The sequence below is a fragment of the Spinacia oleracea genome, chromosome 4 (assembly GCF_020520425.1).
Source record: "Spinacia oleracea cultivar Varoflay chromosome 4, BTI_SOV_V1, whole genome shotgun sequence".
NCBI classification, from domain to species: domain Eukaryota; kingdom Viridiplantae; phylum Streptophyta; class Magnoliopsida; order Caryophyllales; family Amaranthaceae; genus Spinacia; species Spinacia oleracea.
The window spans coordinates 179,302,985-179,322,232 of NC_079490.1; the positions used below are offsets into that span (position 1 = coordinate 179,302,985).

The following is a 19,248-nucleotide window of genomic DNA, read 5'->3' on the forward strand; positions in this document are numbered from 1 at the left end:
TACTTCAGTGCTCCTTCGATGCATGACTTCTATCATTACTGATTTTACCAGAGCACTTGAGCTGGCCAGTTTTGACAGGGAGTCTGCCAACATGTTCTCTGATCGGGGTACTAATTTTATTTCGAAGCTTTCCAACTGTGCCACTGACTGCTTAAGATTTTCGGCGTATCGTTTCATGGAATCTTCCTTCGTTTCATATTCTCCTGAGAACTAGTTTGCTACCAGCTGTGAGTCGGTTGTGAGTGTGAGCCTACGAGCACCAGCTGTCGCGCAGATCTGTATGCCAGCGATTGCGGCTTCGTATTCTGCCTCGTTGTTTGACGCCTGGAAAGAGAACTTAATAGCATATTCGAACTGATCTCCTTCTGGTGAGGTAACTATTACCCCTGCTCCTGCACCTGATTTGGTGACAGAGCCGTCTACTGCTACTTCCCATTTTCCTTCCTTTATTTCCTCCTCCTGGTATGATGCTTCGACTATGAAGTCAGACAGCGCTTGGGCTTTTATAGCCATTCTGGGCCGATACTCCATGTGAAACTCTGATAGTTCAATCGCCCATTTTAGGAGTCTACCTGATGTGTCCATTTTTTGCATTGCTTTTTCCAGTGGGTAGTTTGTGAGGACTTGGATTCCGTGTGCATCAAAGTAAGGTCTCAGCTTTCTGGCTGCAATCAGTACTGCCAACCCCAACTTTTCTATCAAGGAGTACCTCGTTTCTGCTTCTTGCAGGATGTGACTGACAAAGTACACCGGTATTTGTGTTTTATCTTTCTCTATGATCAGTACTGCTGCCACTGTGTGTTGAGAAGCAGATATGTATAGCTGCAGTGTGTCTCCTTCATCTGGTCGAGCTATTGTGGGTAAGGCTTGCAGGTGCCGTTTTACTGCCTCAAAAGCTGCTTTTTCTTTTTCTCCCCATTTGAATTTCTTGTTTTGCTTTAACACGTTGAAAAAGGGCAACGACCTGTCTGCTGATTTGCTAATGAACCGGGTCAGTGCGGCCATTCTTCCTGTTAACTTTTGCACGTCTTTTATGCAACCGGATTCTGGTAGATTCATAATTGCATCTACCTTATCTGGATTGGCATCGATTCCCCTTTCGCTTACTAGAAAACCCAAGAACTTTCCTGATCGGACCCCGAATACACATTTCTTGGGATTTAACTTCATCCTGAACCTCCTTAGAGTTTCGAAAGTTTCTCTCAAGTCGTCGATGTGGTCGCTGGCCAATCGGCTTTTAACTATTGAGTCATCCACATATACCTCTACGTTCCTCCCTTTCTGGGAAGCAAATACCTTATCCACCAACTTCTGGTAGGTTGCTCCTGCATTCTTCAGCCCAAACGGCATAGCCTTATAGCTGTATACCCCTGAATCTGTGATGAAGGCGACCTTCTTTCTATCGGCCTTACACAAACTGACTTGGTGATACCCTGAAAAGGCATCCAGGAAACTCAAAAGAGCGTGGCCACTTGTTGAATCTACCAGTCTATCGATTCGTGGCAATGGATAGCAGTCCTTGGGGCATGCCCCATTCAGGTTGGTAAAATCTACGCACATTCGCCAACTGCCATTTGACTTTTTTACCATGACCACGTTGGCCAACCATTCGGGGTAGTCACAAACTTCTATGAACCCTGCTTCCAGCAATTTTTCTACTTCTTCTTTTATTGCAGCATTTTTTTCATTGGAGAAATTTCTCTTCTTTTGCTTTACCGGCCTGACTGACTTATCTACATTCAGACGATGCACTATAATGTCCGGGCTGATACCGGGCATTTCATCTGCAGAGAAGGCAAAGACGTCTGCATGTTCTCGTAACAGGCCGATAAGATTGACCTGCTGATCTGCCTCCATATCGGCACCTATTCGTACCGTTCTTTCTGGAACTCCCTCTATCAATTCAATTTCCCGAGTTTCTCCATCTGCAGCCGGCCTTGGGATGCAGACAGGCCTTTCATCAAAATTTTCCATGCTCAGATCCCCTCTCTTTCTTTTGGTTGGCATGTTTGCTTCTCGGGCAAGGTTGGTTTTCGGCACCATCCTTCCTGGTGCCTTTATCGCTGTCAGATAACACGATCTGGCAGTCTCCTGACTGCCATGTACCCTTTCTGTTCTTTCGAGATTTGAGAGATATATCATGGTCAAATGATATGTGAACACCACCGCCTGCGCGTCATGAATAAATGGTCGACCAATTATTACGTTATACGCTGCTGGTACTTTTATCACCAAAAAGTCGACCATTAAGTCCCTGACTGATGATCCTCTGCCCACTTGAACCGGTAAACGGATACTGCCCTCTGGGTAGACGCTGGCCCCAGAGAATCCGATAACGGGATAGCTCACCCTTGCTAACTCTCCGTGATCTATGTTCAGCTGAGTGAAAGCTTCCCAAAATATGATGTTCGCAGAGCTGCCTCCATCAATCAGGCATCTCTTGACGGGGAAGTTTGCTATCTCAAGTTCCAGTACCAGCGGGTCATCGTGGGGATATATTATGCCGCGGCAATCGTCCGAAGTGAACGCAATGACCGGTAGGGGGGTTGGTTCCGGCCATTTCCTTGCGCTATGGTAACTCACCAGGTGCCGGTGCTCCTCTAGATTTCTTATCGCCCCGCTAACTGTGCCTCCATGCACGGGCCCTCCAGAGATCACCCAGACAGTGGGTCTTTTTCCCCTATCGGCCCCATCTTTGCTTGTTTCCGGTAATGACCGGATTTCTTGCAGGGATGGTGGTGCCTGTTCAATCCTACCAGTGGGCTGTGAATACCCCGGCTGAGTAGGTGTATATGGGGCATGACTATGCGAACTCCCCTGTCTATTATTTCCTCCCTGGCCTTCCTGTCGAACCCTGTACTGGGATAGGTATCCCCTTCTTACCAGCTCTTCGATGTTATCCTTGAGCTCTTTACAATGCTCCGTGTAATGACCATGATCATTATGAAAAGCACAAAAGTTCTTATTGTTACCTGGGGTATCCATCATTAACGGTTTTCTCCACGCTGCCGATTTATTAACTGCGTAGATGGTGGCTCTGGCGGTGTTCAGGGGAGTGTACACCTGATAAGCCCCTACCGGCTGTTGTCTATTCGGATATCCCCCTCTCTGCTGATGGCCCTCCTTTCTACTGTTATCTTTCCGGTAATTGTGTTGCTGTATGGGAACATGATCCTTCCTGGCCGATTGTACTGCCTGATTTCCCCCCATGGGTGATATTAGCATCAGCTCATCGCTCCTGATATACTCATTTGCTTTTCTCAAGGCCTCCCCCAGCGAGGTAAATGATTTTCTTCCCAGGTACCTTTTGAACTCGCATTCTTGCATCCCTCTCAACAGAGCCAAGACGGCTATTTCCTGCTGTAAATCTGGTATGGTGATGGATTCGTTGTTAAACCGAGTAAGGTACTCTCTCAGCGGTTCTTTCGGCCTTTGTGAGATTGACATCAGCTCTCCAGATGTTTTCTTTCGTTCAACCTTGCTAATGAATCGCCTTACAAAGTCCTCTTGTATCTGCCGAAAACTGAATATCGATCCAGCCGGCAACTTCTTATACCAATCGGCTGCCACCCCTGATAAGGTGGTTTGGAACACTTTGCACCACATGGCATCTGAGTCAGAATACAGCATCATGTGTTGTTCGAAAGCGGTGGAATGATTTTCGGGGTCTGTGGTTCCGTTGTATTTGCACGTCGGCATCTTTACTTTCTCCATAGGTTGCTCCAGTATACCCCTGCATAGTGGGGAGTCTTTGGGGTATATGGTTCGCTTCATCGGCTCCTGATGAGGTAGATATCCTTCATATCTATTCCAACCCGGCTGTGGAGACTGTACGATGTACTCCTCGTGGTACGGTGTCGATTCCCTACCAGCAGGAATCGACCCTTCTTGTTCTGACACCGACTCTCGACGTCTAGTAGACCTTTCTCTGCGCCGAGAGCTATGCCTTTTTCTTCTACCCGGGTTTTCACTGTGTACAAGTATTGGTTCAGGTTGTGCTGGCAGTACCACTGCTCTAGGGTTTCGTAGAGATTTCTAACCGGCATCGCACCCGGGCGACTGCCGGTAACCACGATCTGATTTCCCTCTGTCCTCCTTGAGGACAGTTCAGCCATAGCCTTCATGACGGCCGAAGCCGTCAGCAGCTGTTGTGGTGTGAATCTTTGAGACAACGCCGAGATGTTGCTCTGAATCTGTGGGGGGGGGGGGGGTGGGGAATCCTGTGCCCTTTCTTCCATGGACGTTTCGTCCTCTATGATCACGTCGTTCGGATCTTCAAAACCTGGGGGGCAATGCTTATCTGTGACTTGAGTGCTTTTGGGGGAGGATCGGTAAGTGGTGTGACTTGGCTGGTTGAGACAGGTAAGAGAGAAGGTTTGACTGCGGTGGGTTGTGCTACTGGTGTTGGTGTGATCACTGTTGATTGTGGGAGATTGTTGTTTTTTCTAGGTTTTTTGTTGTTGGCATCCATGATGGCTGATTTACTTGACAAGATTGGGAAGTCCCCTCCTTCTAGCGCCAATTGTTCCTGTAAGATTTGGGAACGGTTGGAGATGTCTTGCTGGTCGAGTGTTGCTGTTACCCTGATGATATCCTGCGCAGATAACAAAGGTGAACTAGCCTCGAGGGTGATTCGAGGATCCCCCCTCCGATGCTAAAGTCAGGTATGATGAGTAATAAGTATTTTGGTTTAAGTGGAAATGATTGTGTTTGCGTACCTTTTGGTCATAAATGAAGCCCATATATATAGGCGCGGGTTGGGCGTACGGTCAAATGGGTCCTACCCGATTGATAGCGACCCGTTGACCTCTTGGTTTGGTCACGTGCCTCCTCCCTACCGGCTTTTAAGAGATGCTGGTAGGGAATAATAATTGCCGGTAAGGCTCATCTGCTTTTATCCTTAACGGCTTTGGCGATGCTACCAGCCAGCTGGTAGCATACCCGTACAGTAACTTTTCTATAATAAATTAATAATAATGTCAAGTTCTTTTATTTTATGGTGTGGCTGGAACTTGTCGTATCTAACATTCCAAGATTAGATATAATTGAATTGGAATCAATATACTGGTTATCACCAGTTGCCGTTTTCAATTTTTTTTATTTGTTTATATAATTTTACCGACTGACTATCTTGATTTTCCGACAAGAAGTCAGTTGGTAATTTACCGACTACCACATTGGTCGGTAAAGTACCGACTGTTAAGTTGGTCGGTATTTTACTAACTGCTAAAGTGGTCGGTGTTTTACCGACCGCCAAAGTGGTCGATATTTTACCGACCGCCAAAGTGGTCGATATTTTACCGACTACATAAGTGGTCGTTAAAATACGACTAACTTTGTAGTCGGTATTTTGCCGACTAATAGTAGTCGTTAATGTAGTCAGTATTTTTTACCGACTACTTTTCAGTCGGATTTTAGTCAAACACCGACCAGGAAAATTCCGACTACCGTTACCGACTAAAAGTGGTCGTTAAATTATTTTCCGACCAAATTCAACCTTTTACCGACTATTTTCGACGGTCGAATTGTTGCCGTTTTCTTGTAGTGTTTTGGCTTTTTCTATTGATTATGTTGTCATTATATTATTCTATAAGTGTGAAAGGTATTTTAGTAATCTAAGTGTAATACCCCGAAACTTTTAAACTCGTTTATTAAAAATTAATAATATTTTATTAACGTAATTTCGTTTCAATTATTAGAAATAATTTAAAAATTTCGTTATTTTAAACGTTTTTACGATTTATTTTAAATGATAAATTTATAAACGAAAATTTATTTATTTTTCGTTAACGATATATTTTACGAGACTTTGTTTTAATTAAACATTTATATATTTAGTAATTTCCTAAAATAGCCATTAAAATTCAGAAATTTGGCCTAACTACTTGAAATTACTAAAATGCCCCTAAAGGACAAAATTTTCAATTTGCTTCTTCCTCCCTTGCCTTCCACGTACATGGAAGAAGGAAGCCATTCTCTCCTTCCTCTCTTCCCTTATTTCAGTCTACATTCATTTCCTTGGAGCCCAAGAACTTTTATTCTTCTAGAAATCCACCTAATTACAAATTGAATCAATTTCAGAATTATTTCAATGCAAAAATCAAATTAACAAAATCTGAAATTTTGTTCCTTTGCTCCCTTCCTGTTTCGAACCACTACCCACCACCTTCAACCACCACTCCGTTCGTCACCAATCACCAACCCACGAACCACCAGCCACCGCGTCGACCGCCCAGAACCGCCCCAAGTCACCACCACCACTTCCCCTATTTCCTCTCTGTTTCGCACACCTCTGTCTCCCTCTTTCTTCGTCGCTGCTGCACCCCCCCAAGCCACCGCACCACCTTTTATAACCACCTCAATCCCCGGCGATAGGCCGCTGCGCCGCCCCGGGTTCGACCAAGAAACACCCCTCCCGTGCTTTTTCTCTGTTTCGTTCGAACACCCCTTTCCTTTTCCTTGCAGCTCCGCCGCCGCGAAACCACCACCACCGCTGTCGCCTCTCAGCCGTGGTTCCGCAGTGCGCCGCCCAGCCGCCACCCCTGTCTCCCTTCTTCCTCCTCTGCTCCTCCTTCGAGCCCTCCCCTCCCCTGCTCCCGTGTTTCCTTTCCCAGAAAAAGAAAACAAGTTCCATTTAGGAACTTTGTTTTATTTATTTCTCAAGCCAAGCCCAAATCACTTAGCCCAATTTTCCCAATGTAAGTTTTGACACCTTGGTCCATTTACTAAATCTTAGTGTTTTATGAAATAAAATGGTTACTTAAAATAATATTGATTTTTATGAAATCTGATTTAAATAATGTTTTCGTTAATTTATGAAATTCAAGTAATATATTTCCTGAAAACCGATTTATGAAATTATATTTATTACTAAAATTGGTGTTTAATTATATTTTCATTAAAACTATGAATTTATATATTTCTAACTTTTCTTTTGAAAATTCGTTATTTATAATAAATAGAAATTTCTAAGTTAAATTATTACCATATTAGTAACTAATTCAATTATTTAATATTTTGAAAGAAATTGGACTCGGAGTTCAGGAAGAACGATCCATCGAACAGGAAGTATAAACTACGGTTGAGGTAACATCTATTGCTAACACCCACAATCCCCTTATGAAATGTGTTTTATGAGTTTATGAAATATGTTTATAATGATGTGTTTTATTGGATTGTGGGATATGAAATGTGTTTACAAAGTATGTTTTATGATGATTATATTCAAGCATGTTTATGTATGATTTTATAAGAACGATGTCTATGAGTTACTAATAAGATACAAAACATGATAAATACAAGTGTAACCGGTTCTGGCAGTTAGTGGGGTTACTATTTCTAGGTCGTGCACGTACCGCCGTACCGCGGGACACCCAACAAGGGAGAGTGCTCCTTGAGGGTTACCGCAAGCTAAAAGAGAAACTATTTAGGTACGGGCGTATGTCCAACAAGGGAGAGTGCTCCTTGAGGACTATCGCAAGGTGGGAGACGTCCCGCAAGGCTAACTTGTCAGTTACCAAGTAAAAAGAAGGTTTTAAGAAAATGGGAACTATCAAAGTTTCAAGTTATAAATGATGTTTTATTTCATTTATGAAAATGTTTTACTATGTTCTATTCTCCCTGATTGCAAAGTAAATAAAATGAATTGAAATGAGGTTACGCTGTTAGGGTAGTATGTTACTGGGCCTCGGCTCACGATGTTGCTTTTGTTTTAGGTACGAAGAAGATCGTGGGATGCCTTAGAGTGAGGATGCAACCATCAAATTCACGATCGATGTTTAAATAAAGATAACTATGTCATTAGCAATAAAGGGATGTATTATTTAAAGTCTAAGTTCGATTTCATGATTTGAGTTAGACTTTAATATTAATGTTTAATCAGATGTTAAAAGTATTTATTATTAAAGTTTATTTAGTAATTTAAAAAGGTTATGTCGCCTTGTATTTCCCACGAGGGAGATACGGCAAGTGACGCTCCGACTAAATTAGGGTTTCCGCTGCTAATTAAAGATAATTAACCTAATTAATGGTGTTTAGAAGTCGGGGCGTTACACTAAGAGACATCAAAAGTGAATTTATTAAATAACCTCACCTCTTCACTTGTATAATAGAGATATCTCTTCCTTTTGTGGTCCCACAATTATTCACATACTCCCTCCGTCCCATATAGTCCCATTTGACCCAAAAACATGAGTTTTAAGAAAAAAAAAGAATATAGTACATGAAAAAATAAAATAAAGTACAAATAATTATTGATTTGTATAAAAAAATGAAATATAGTACGAAATATAGTACAATGGGAAGTGGAATATAGTACTTGTTTTTGTTTTGTTGTGTTATCAATGCATTTTTTAATCGGTTTTTTCATGAAATGCCCCTGAGGTTTCACGAAATTCATCAAATACCCTTGCGTGTTTCCAAATACATAATATACCCCTATTTAAACTTAACGTGTACCAAATACCCTTGTATTTAACGACCGTTAGCTCTCCGTTAGCTTTAATTTACGTTTTTACCCTTATTTACCTAATATTCTACATTTTTTTTTTTTTTTAAAATCTCATTTATTCTCTCTCCTCTCATCTCCTATGTTGTTTCTAAGTTTTAACCCATATTCGATCTTACCCCAATTCATCAATAGCCACTGATTCACCTCAAATTACCCAGAAATACAAGCCAATTCTTCAAGTGATTTGATGGTGTAGGTGGTGGAAAGTCCTGCGAATCCACCATTGCCGCCGAAAAAGGTTGAAGGCTGGCGGCGAGAGGAGATCGAGGAAGACCGACGAATCCATTTTACCGGAGAAATTCATTGAGAGGAGAGAACTAAGCGCGGCGGAAGCGAAGAAGAAGACGACGACGCCTTCTCAATTCTCTCTCCTCAAACCACCTCCACCTCCTTCTCCAGACGGCGAAACCCTGACCCGAATGCTTTCCTGGGTCGTTAATTTTTGCTTGAAGTGAGAAACAATGTCGCCGGTAGAAGGATCCCGGGAAGAGAATGTGTACTTGCCCAAATTGGCTGAACAGGCTGAGAGGTAAGAGGAAATGGTGGAGTTCAGGAGTTGTATTGAGGCCACCCATCAGCTATTTTCTTCACAACTTCCTGCACAACCTTATTCTTGATGTTTATGCTTTTAATTGAGATCTCAAAATCATCAGTGAAAAGAGCCTGCAAAAAGGAACCCAACTGATCCGTTCCTGTTGCATCGAACTGTAGAGATTATAATCACATCTTCCTCACCACCTTCAAACCCATCAACTGATCTGCAACTGCTTCTGAGTCAAAGGTGTTTTTATCTCAAGATGAAGGCTGCTTAACTGATTACCATAGGTATTTGGCTGAATTCATGAGTGGAAGTGAGAGAATTGATGCTGCTGAGCACACCTTGTTGGCTTACAAGTCTGCTCAGGACATTGTGCTGACTGAATTACCTCCTACTTTTTGTTTGTAGCAAAGTGTTCACAAATGTGTTATGCTCCCTTGATTTTTTTTCTTTATTCTATACTTCCAGTAGTTCCGTCTTCCAATATCAACCAACCATGGCAATGTGTTTGGGAAAGATTAGGGAAGCCACAAAAAGATGCGCCATCCAAAAGCCAGATTGCTGATGTTTGTGCAAGAGACAAAGCTCATTGCAATATAAGTTGGACTGACCAAAATTCAGCATTGATTCCTAAACCTTATGCACAAATAGATTATGGCAATCAAAGTTTTTGTAAAGTTACTATGCAAATTAATCATCTTTTAATGGAATATAATCCCTATTTATTGCTCTAATTTGTTACAAACTGCTCTAATTAGAACTGCAAAGCCGTTAGATTTAAATTATGCAGTTTAAAAGCAGTTTGGGTATTTGGTGCAAACAAGTTTACAAATAGGTGTATATTGTGCAAAATGTTTATAAATAGGTGCATTTGGTGAATTATAAACATGACTTAAAGGAGGACTAACGGAAAGTCAAAATAGGGGTATTTGGTGAACATTGGGAACAAAACAGGGGTATATTATGTATTTTGAAACACGTAGGGGTATTTGATGAATTTCGTGAAACCTCAGGAGCATTTCATGAAAAAACCATTTTTTAATTAATTTAAGTACATGAGAAAGTGAATATATTAATAATAAAAAATAGTAACATGACTATAATTTTAAGACGTCTGATTTGAAAAACATGACTATAATTTTGAGAAGGAGGGAGTACTATTTTATTACTACAATTATTCAACCATCATCGATTTATTTCAATAAATAATACGAAGTACTCCATAACATAAATACTCACTTTTATTTTATTTTAACAAATTTAACTACGGAGGAAGAACGAAATACTTACCTTTTTTTTTTTTTTTTGTGTGGAGATGACTGTATATTTGTTTTTTGTTTTTAAAAAATAAACGTAAAAAAGTGTCCATGTCACAATCTTTTCCTCTCTCCTCAAACTCCAAACCAGTGCTTTGCATCTCCTTCCTCCTCCTAAAACCCTCCTCTTCCTCTTAAAACCCTACCAACAAAAGCAGCGTCTTGTAGTTGTATCTACATTCGGCGCCGCCTCTGCCAACCGCCTCTCCTCTGCTCCTGCTATTCTCGGTAATTATCTACAAGTATTTTGTATCGATTTTTCTGTTGATTTTTTCTGTATTTTTATTGATTCAAAGATGTAATTTTTTAAACTGTTACATATATTCTGTTGGGGTTTTTTTTGTTAGCTTTGTTTCGATGTTGTGAAATTTGTATTAGATTTTTTGATATGTTTCGATTTTTCTGAGTTTGATTTTAGGTCATTTGGTTATTGCTGTAAACAGGTTTTTGTATTAAGTGGAATTAGCAGGTAGTAATGGGAAGCAGGAAAGGAGGACCTAGTTCTGTAGAGGAGGAAATAGTTGTAGAAGGCGAAACTTCTAACGAAAAATTAGGGTTAGATAAGACAAAGGGGAAGAAGGGGAAGAAGGGGAAGGATAATGGACCGCGAAGTGAAGGCGGGAGTGATGGACCTTCAACTCCGGCTTCTAGCTCAGCTAAACCTATGGAGAGGAGAAAGAAGAGGAAATTGTTAGATAAGGTGAGACATAGTAGTGCTACTGAAAGCAAGGAAATAAAGCCAGCTCAAGAAACACCTGTATGGAAATTTGAGGACCCGGGAACAGCAAGTAGTAGCAATGGTCAGCCAGTTCTTCACATGGAGGTTTTTACTGAATTGGCCTCGGCTGATGCCTCTAAAAGAGAAGCTGCTGCTGAGAGATTGGCGGTTGAGTTGCAGGAAATACAGAGGGCATATAAGCAGGGTGGTAATGAGGATTCTGTTCAAGGTGGGCTTCAATTGGAAGCTGCAAAGGATGATGGTCTAGATAACTGTGCACCACCCGTACGGTATGCTGTGAGAAGGCTTATTCGTGGTGTTTCTTCATCGCGAGAGGTACTACTTATTATTCTTGCTCTTTGTTTTTCCTCTTTCACTTTTCATTCCTTTTGGTGGTGTGCGGGTATAAGTAGCTGTACAATAGCCCTGTTATCAGCTTATTGCAGAGCCGAGTTCTTTGCTCAATCAATTGGGAGCTCCAATCATGTGAATGGGGTTGTTTTTGCTGCCTTCAATGTATTTAGCAATGAAGTTTTCTTGTAAACAAGCAATTGTCAAATACTACTTAAAACTTTAGACTGTACGTAATTCTCGAGTTGTCTGGTGATGATTAGACTTTTGATAACTGCAATAACAGTTGCATATCTTGCTGCAAAAAAAGCAAAGAAGAAAGGGAAATTACCGTTCAAAATGGTCACCTCATCTTTTGGTGCTCCTCAATTACGCCTTTTTTTCTTTTAATTGTATTATATACTCCATAAATTAATTATGGGTTTTTGCCTTCTCCCTTTGCTGTTAGACTCCACTGCCCCTCAAATAATCACTAGTTGAAGTGTATGGCTGCTCTCTTTCTTGTCTCTCTGGCATTCTGAACTTTGGAGTTAGTCGGGATTTTTGTTAATTCCGGTTTACAATGATTAGCTGCTTTGTATCATCACTTATTCAGAGGAAACGCCTTAGTTATTGAAAGTAGCGAATTGCAAATAAATTAATTTTCATGTTCATCATGATGTTCTGGATGTTTTCTTTTCTTATGGGTGCTCTTTAGGCAGTAACAACTTGTATCTATTACATAGCCATCATCTAACTGCAGTTTACTTTTTCTTTTTGGTGCAGTGTGCAAGACAAGGATTTGCTTTAGGTTTGACAATAGTAGTCAGCACAAATTCTAAGATTAGAGTTGATTCAGTGCTAAAGCTGATAGTTGATTCATTGGAGGTCACTTCTTCAATGAAAGGCCAGGTAGAAAATGCACTTTTTCTTTTAGTTATTGCTGCGACTGGTTTTGATTTTTTATAATAGATATATTCTTTTTGTTGTGCTTGTGTACTTTAGGAGGCAAGGGATTGTCTTTTGGGTCGTCTTTTTGCGTATGGTGCCATTGCAAGGTCTGGGAGATTGAAAGAAGAATGTGCGTCTGACATAAATAGCCCTTACATCAAAGAATTTACAAGTCATCTTATGTCTGTGGCATCCAAGAAACGATACCTGCAAGAGCCAACTGTTTCAGTACTTGTGAACTTAATGGACATGGTAAGGCTTGTCTTTACATGAAAGGGAGCATTCCTGATTATTCCATAACATTTCTGTTTGTCTTGCTGTGTGATTCTTTGTTGTATATCTTGAGAGGTGCATAATGTACACGTTATTTGTGTGGTTGTGGATGGCCGGAAGCAGATATATAAGCGTACTTATATTATTCAGACTTGGCTGCTAGTATTCAACATAGATTTGAACATAGTTACATGTTCAAGTGAAAGACTCAGGCATTTTATCCAAGTGTTCCACGTTTTTGGTCCAAAACAAAGAGTTTTGAGAGTCCAGACCTATGTTGGATTGTCATTATTCGACCTAAATATTTGAGGTAAATTGCAAGAGTGCAATTAACGTAAGCCATCTGACATCAGCAAAGAACTTTGTCCCTGGAGGCTTGGATAGTGGTCAATTGTTAGTATGTAAGTATGTTGCTATAACCTGCGAGACTATATAGGCTGGCACTTTTTGTGCATTGGTTTTGTTGGGTTTGTCATTAGTTTTAATAAGTTGTTTTCAAGTTGCAGGAGTAATGGTTACTTATAAGAGCGTGATGGTTATGTGAAGTACTGGATTTTACTTTTTATTTTTAACTTGAGTTTGGTCATAAAATATTTCTAAATTTTATACAGTGATTTCGGTGTTTGTGCTGCTAATAATCCGCTTTCTAGAATAACTATACATTGGTTTATATTTGTACTGGAGTAACCGAGACCATATGTAGAAGTCAGTAGTTAGAGACAGATTGTCGAAATTGACAAATGTGATGCTTTTCTTAAAATGCAATCCTTTGCGGTCAATCTTCTTTTTTCCCCGTCTAGTTTCTGAGTGGTAATAAGATCAGGAAATCTTTTTACTCCTGAAACAATGATTATAAAATCCTGGATATCAGATTAGGAAGCCAACTACAACAGTAAACTCTCCTCTTTCAAGGCATGTGATGTTTTTGTTGCTTTTATGGTGCAATAATCACAAGAACTTATCTTCTGGCTTTTGGTTTTGCAGTTGCCCATAGAAGCTGTGGGGAATCATATCGTTTATGCTCCTGGACTTCGTGAGTGGTTTGCAGCAGCCCCTACTGAGGGGAATCCTGATGCCCTGCTTCTGGCATTAAAAATTCGGCAAAAGACTGCCACTGATAGTGTTGTTTTTGATGACCTTTTGCCTCGTCCATTCAGTCCAAGCAGGTTTTTCACTGTTGACCATTTGACTTCTATTGCTAATTGCTTAAAGGTGAATCTTATTGCTCTGTTCCCCCTTTCAGTGTCATTATTCTTAGGAAGATTTGAATCATAGTAATGTTTATTTCTGTCTTATTTATTTTTTCAATTTTCTGTTTCTTAAAAAACCCACAGGAGTCCACATTCTGCCAGCCACGAGTTCATGGTATTTGGCCTCTCCTGGTCAGCCTTCTCTTACCAGACACAGTCTTGCAAGATGCTAATTCCTCATCAAGTTTAAGTTCGACTAAAAAGAACAAAAAGAGCCGCAGATCGAGCTCTTCTGATGAAGATATTGCAGAGAGCCTTAGATGTTTTTGTGAGGTGATCCTTGAAGGGTCCCTGCTGACCTCATCGCATGACCGGAAACACTTAGCATTTGATATTTTACTTCTGATGCTTCCAAGGCTACCTGCTTTTCATATCCCTATTGTTCTCTCCCACAAGTTTGTTCAGGGCCTCATGGATATATTGTCCACCAAGGATTCTTGGCTGTATAAAGTTGCAGAACATTTCCTCAAACAATTATTAGACTGGGTTGGCTCAGATGACATTAAAAGGGTTTTTGTGGTTGTGGCTTTGCAGAAGCATAGTGGTGGGAGGTTTGATTGTATAACTCGAACAAAAACTATTAAAGATCTAATGGCTGGTTTCACAACCGAGTCTGGCTGCATGCTGTTCATGCAAAAGTTGACTAGCATGTTTGTAAATGAAGAGCATGCCTCTGATGAACCATCAGATAAGAACCTAGCTACTGATAACATGTCTGAGATAGGTTCAGTTGAGGATAAGGAATCTGCTGATAGTAATTCTGATCTGATGAAAAGTTGGATAGTGGAGTCGCTTCCAACTCTTCTGAAATATTTGACACTAGACCCTGAAGCAAAATTCCGGGTGCAAAAGGAAGTGATGAAGTTCCTAGCAGTACAAGGTCTGTTTTCTGCATCACTTGGTACAGAAGTGACATCTTTTGAACTACAAGAGAAGTTTGAATGGCCAAAAACACCCATCTCAAGTGCTCTTTGCAAGATGTGTATAGACCAGCTTCAGTTACTGCTTTCCAATGCTCAAAAAGCTGAGGGACCTCATGCTTTGCCAAATAGCCTTGAGACAAATGACCTTGGCTGCTATTTCATGCGTTTTCTGGGCACATTGTGCACTATTCCTTCCGTTTCCCTTGTTCGTCCCTTGAGCAATGAGGATGAGAAGACGTTCAAAAAGCTACAGGCTTTGGAATCAACTCTTTCAAGAGAGGTTATTGAAAATGATATTTTTATTTCAATTTGCACAATATCTAGCCTTTTTGTCGGGCTGGGGTACAAAAGGAGGGAGGGATTGAAATGTGTTGGGGTTAGATCGTGTTAAACTGTTGATTGTTGAAGATCATATTTGTGAGCACTTTTTTCTTTTGTTAGTAATGGTTTTGAATCTTTTAGGAAGACTACATTAGCTAAACATATTTTTTTTATTTTCTATTTCAGAGTGTGACTCGGTTTTTGTTTCAAGGGTAGGAGTGGGGTAATAGATCGTGGATGTTTATATTTTGTTGTCATGCATGTGATGAACAAAGCTAATTGACTGTTTATCTATCGTGTGCTTCTGAATTCCAGGAGAGAAATCGTGGGCTCAGTGCAGATGCAAACAAATTACATGCACTTAGGTACTTGCTCATTCAACTACTACTTCAACTTCTCCAGAGGCCTGGTGAATTTACAGAAGCTGCTTCTGAACTTATAATATGTTGTCGGAAAGCCTTCTCTATTCATGACCCCCCTGAGTCTTCTGAGGAGGATGAGGCAGAAGATGGTGAATCCCCTGAATTGATGGATGTTTTAGTGGACACATTGCTGTCATTGTTGCCACAGTCATCAGCTCCTCTGAGGTCCGCAGTTGAGCAGGTAACAACCTCTATTCCACGCTCTCTCACTTTCTTTGGGCAGACATTTTTGGGGACAGAAGAATTGATGTTATCTAGTTCCATGCAGTACTTAAGCATGCCACTTTCTGCTTTTTAATTCTTGGTCCATGTAAATATCTTCTGGATAGATGTTTTTGGTTTTATATGATTTGACCGTTTCTTTGTTCAGTGGCTTCATCCTATGTTACTTTTAACATTTTAATAGACAGACAAGGAATCAAGGGTCACTACGAACATGAACAAGATTGATATCTGGTTATTTTCTTAAGGGTTTTCTGTTTTCCCCGTTTAATTCAAAGCCTACACGTGTTGTGTGCCTGTGTCATACTCCATACCTGATAGTTTGATGCAGGTACTAGGCTGAAAAGAGTAGTTAAAATAACACTTTATCTAATCATAATAAATTACCACCCGCGTGTAGCTGCTAGCAACAACTACTTAGGTATTGGGGCAAGGTTCCATGCATATGGACATATGACGACCACACCAACAGCAATCCCTATGCTCGGTTGTATTTTTGATGCTGCGTCTTTCTTATTTAGCTTATAAAGTAACATTTGATTTATGTGAAATTGGATTGTATTAAGATAAACATGCTTTCACCTGATTGTTCCCAAGATGCATTTCCAATTGATGGATAAGCCATCTGCCTGTTCAAGTTTTTGGGGGTGGGTCTTCAGTTCTGCTGCTTTATTGAGTGAGCCTCTCTGGTATGTACGTTGCTGGTAGTTTTGTGAAAGGATGAATGTAAAATGTATGCTGCTGCTATTTGGACGCCTTGTTCCTGGTATTGCCCGTATTTGATATACCATAAAAACGGGTAGTCTGTTGGATGTCATGGCAAAGAGGTTATCTATAGCTCCCTTGACACTTTTACATTGTTTCAACTATGTACACTATTCCTTAAGGTGTGGGTGCTATTTGACGATATTTGAAAAGTGCTCAAGTATATGTTTCTTATGTTATTATTCCAGCCCAAATGCGATCATTTTTGTAAATTGCCATTCCCCCTTCCTTTTTCTGGAATCAAAATGATCAGACACAATCCCTTTTGTGTCTGTTAAATCTTTATACAATGCGCGTCTTTGTAGTGTATTTGGATTTATAAAGCTATTTCCTTCCCTTGTCTTGATGCTACTTTTATTTCCTTTGCAGGTTTTTAAATACTTTTGTAATGATGTTACTGATGATGGGCTGCTCCGGATGCTGCGGGTGATAAAGAAAGATCTAAAGCCATCTAGGCGTAAGGATGCTGATAGTGAAGATGGTAGTGATGCTGACGATGATGACCTTCTAGACCTAGAAGAAGCAGAAGAATCTGATGAAGCTGATGCTGTTGAAACGGCCGTAATGACTGATGATACTGAAGCTACAGTTACAGCTGATGCGTCAGATGAAGAATTTCCTGATGCTTCTGATTCAGATGATGATTCAGATGAAGACATGGATGATGAGGCCATGTTTCGGATGGATTCCTATCTTGCAAAGATTTTTCAGGAACGAAAGAACCAAGCTGGGGGTGACACTGCTCATGCGCAGCTCATACTATTTAAACTCCGTGTACTTTCACTGCTTGAAATCTACCTTCATGAGAATCCAGGTAACTACTACACTCTTGATCAAAGTCTTAATAGCATAAGCAAAGAGACGTTTTAGCCTATGGACCAGGGGGGGTGGGGGGTGGGGGGTGGGGGGGTTGTTTATAAGACTGGGCGCTAAGGCACGTAGGCGGTGAATCGAGTTGAAAGCGAAAGTCGCCATAAGATTGTAACCAACTAGTCCTGGCTTGAGGTTTTGACAAATCATGTTCCCTGTCTCCACTGTCTCAAACTCAGGTAGTTGTACATGTTTGTAGGGACTAGGGAATCTATCAAAGAATACAATGAGCCAATTAACTGATATTTTAGCATGTCTCCCCTGGAATTGATGTCTAAACAATCATGTAGTTTACTAAATTCTTTTTAATATGTAGGATACCGGCTTCAAATGGGAACATGCCAAATGGACACGAGTATCTTTTTAATTCCGCTGTGTTTCCATTATTTTAAAAAAATGTGGGTACTTTACATGGGCAATTAAATGGGATAGTAGGATTGAAACTGTGATTTTCTTAGGTGTCAAATATACAGGGAAGTACTGTATAAGACTGATTAAAAAGATTTTTAACTTAAATCACTTGCTGGAATCTGTGTTTTGTGCAGTTGGGCCCTTTAAACATAAAATCAGCTAGTTTATCTGATGCCCCATCTTTTAAATGAACTGCAATTAGTGGCATGTCTGTAAATATATATTTTGTGAGTGGTTTTCTGGTAACCAACAAAGCTGCTCGCTTTTCATTTGGTTCCATCTGTTTGTCTGGGAGGTAATTAAACTTAAACCTCCAGTTTAACTTGTGTTTCTGCTTCTTTCAAACAACAGGTTCTTCACGGGTCTTGACTGTATATTCAAATTTGGTGCAAGCATTTGTGAATCCGAGTACAACCGAAGGCAGCGAACAACTTGCACAACGTATATGGGGAATTTTGCAAAAAAAAATCTTCAAGGCAAAGGACTATCCCAAGTCAGAAGATGTGCAACTCGTTACCTTGGAAGGTCTACTGGAAAAGAGCCTTCGGCTGGCTTCCAGACCATTTCGGAAAAAGAAAACCTCTGGTAGTGTACAACAAAAGAAGAAGTCATTTTCCTGGAATCGATACAAGATGATTAATTCCCTTGCTCAGCAATCGACATACTGGCTTCTGAAGATTATCGAGGTAAGAAAAATCTCAGAGTCAGACCTCAGTAAGGTATTTGAAAATTTCAAGGATGCCCTTGTCAAATACTTTGAAACCAAGAAGTCCCAATTAAAGCCGGAGTTCTTAAAAGAAGTATTCAAGAGAAGGCCTTGGGTTGCGCGGCATCTATTTGGATTTCTCGTGGAGAAATGTGGGGATGGAAAGTCTGATTACAGGAGAGTCGAAGCTCTTGAATTAGTGTTAGAAATCTTGAAGTCAGTCCTTGCAGAAAGTACACCAGAAGCATCAAAGACATTCTTGAAGGCTCATATGTCTAAACTCAGTCACTTGATAAAGCAGTTGGCAACACATATGCCGGAGAAGCAGTCAAGACGGGCTGATGTAAGGAAGTTTTGTGGCAAGGTTTTCCAGACAATATCCACCCACAACATGACTAAATCATTTCTTAAGACATTAGAACCAGATGCTCATGCTGCTTGTGAGTCTCAATTTGGTGAGCTGTTTCTTGCTTTGAAGAAAATGAACAACTGAGTTGAAGTCTTTGTAAAATTCTGGGTTTAGCATTATTGTGATACAGAACTCGGTAGGGATGATTGGGATTTTTACACTCGGGGAACTTCTACCAATCTTTAGTGCTTCTAGACTTCCAATTTTGTTAATTTAGGATACAGAATTTTAGTTTTACATTCGGAGATCTTTTTTTTCAAAAAAACAAATATTTATTTGATGTTATTCACATTTATGGATGATTCTTGTTATTA

At 40.4% G+C, this 19,248-nt stretch overlaps 2 protein-coding genes and 1 long non-coding RNA gene across 3 annotated transcripts; 2 read left to right on the top strand and 1 right to left on the bottom strand.

The window, feature by feature from the left end:
• Window positions 1–210: 210 nt before the first annotated feature.
• On the bottom strand, window positions 211–4,238 carry LOC130472224 (uncharacterized). The gene is made up of 3 exons (XM_056842735.1): window positions 4,105–4,238; window positions 1,637–3,970; window positions 211–1,567 (listed from the first exon to the last, which is right to left on the bottom strand). The coding sequence occupies exons 1-3, from the start codon at window positions 4,236–4,238 to the stop codon at window positions 211–213; spliced, it is 3,825 nt and encodes a 1,274-aa protein (XP_056698713.1).
• A 1,870-nt stretch (window positions 4,239–6,108) lies between these two features.
• Window positions 6,109–8,150, top strand: LOC130459654 (uncharacterized). Its single transcript, XR_008919184.1, has 3 exons — window positions 6,109–6,698; window positions 7,025–7,086; window positions 7,716–8,150. It is a non-coding gene; the product is annotated as an uncharacterized lncRNA (long non-coding RNA).
• A 2,274-nt stretch (window positions 8,151–10,424) lies between these two features.
• Window positions 10,425–19,248, top strand: LOC110787995 (rDNA transcriptional regulator pol5). The gene is made up of 9 exons (XM_021992626.2): window positions 10,425–10,591; window positions 10,807–11,417; window positions 12,198–12,323; window positions 12,417–12,614; window positions 13,620–13,847; window positions 13,970–15,088; window positions 15,445–15,732; window positions 16,908–17,352; window positions 18,171–19,248. Exons 2-9 carry the CDS (start codon window positions 10,839–10,841, stop codon window positions 19,016–19,018), a joined length of 3,831 nt encoding a protein of 1,276 aa, XP_021848318.1. The 5' UTR covers window positions 10,425–10,591; window positions 10,807–10,838; the 3' UTR covers window positions 19,019–19,248.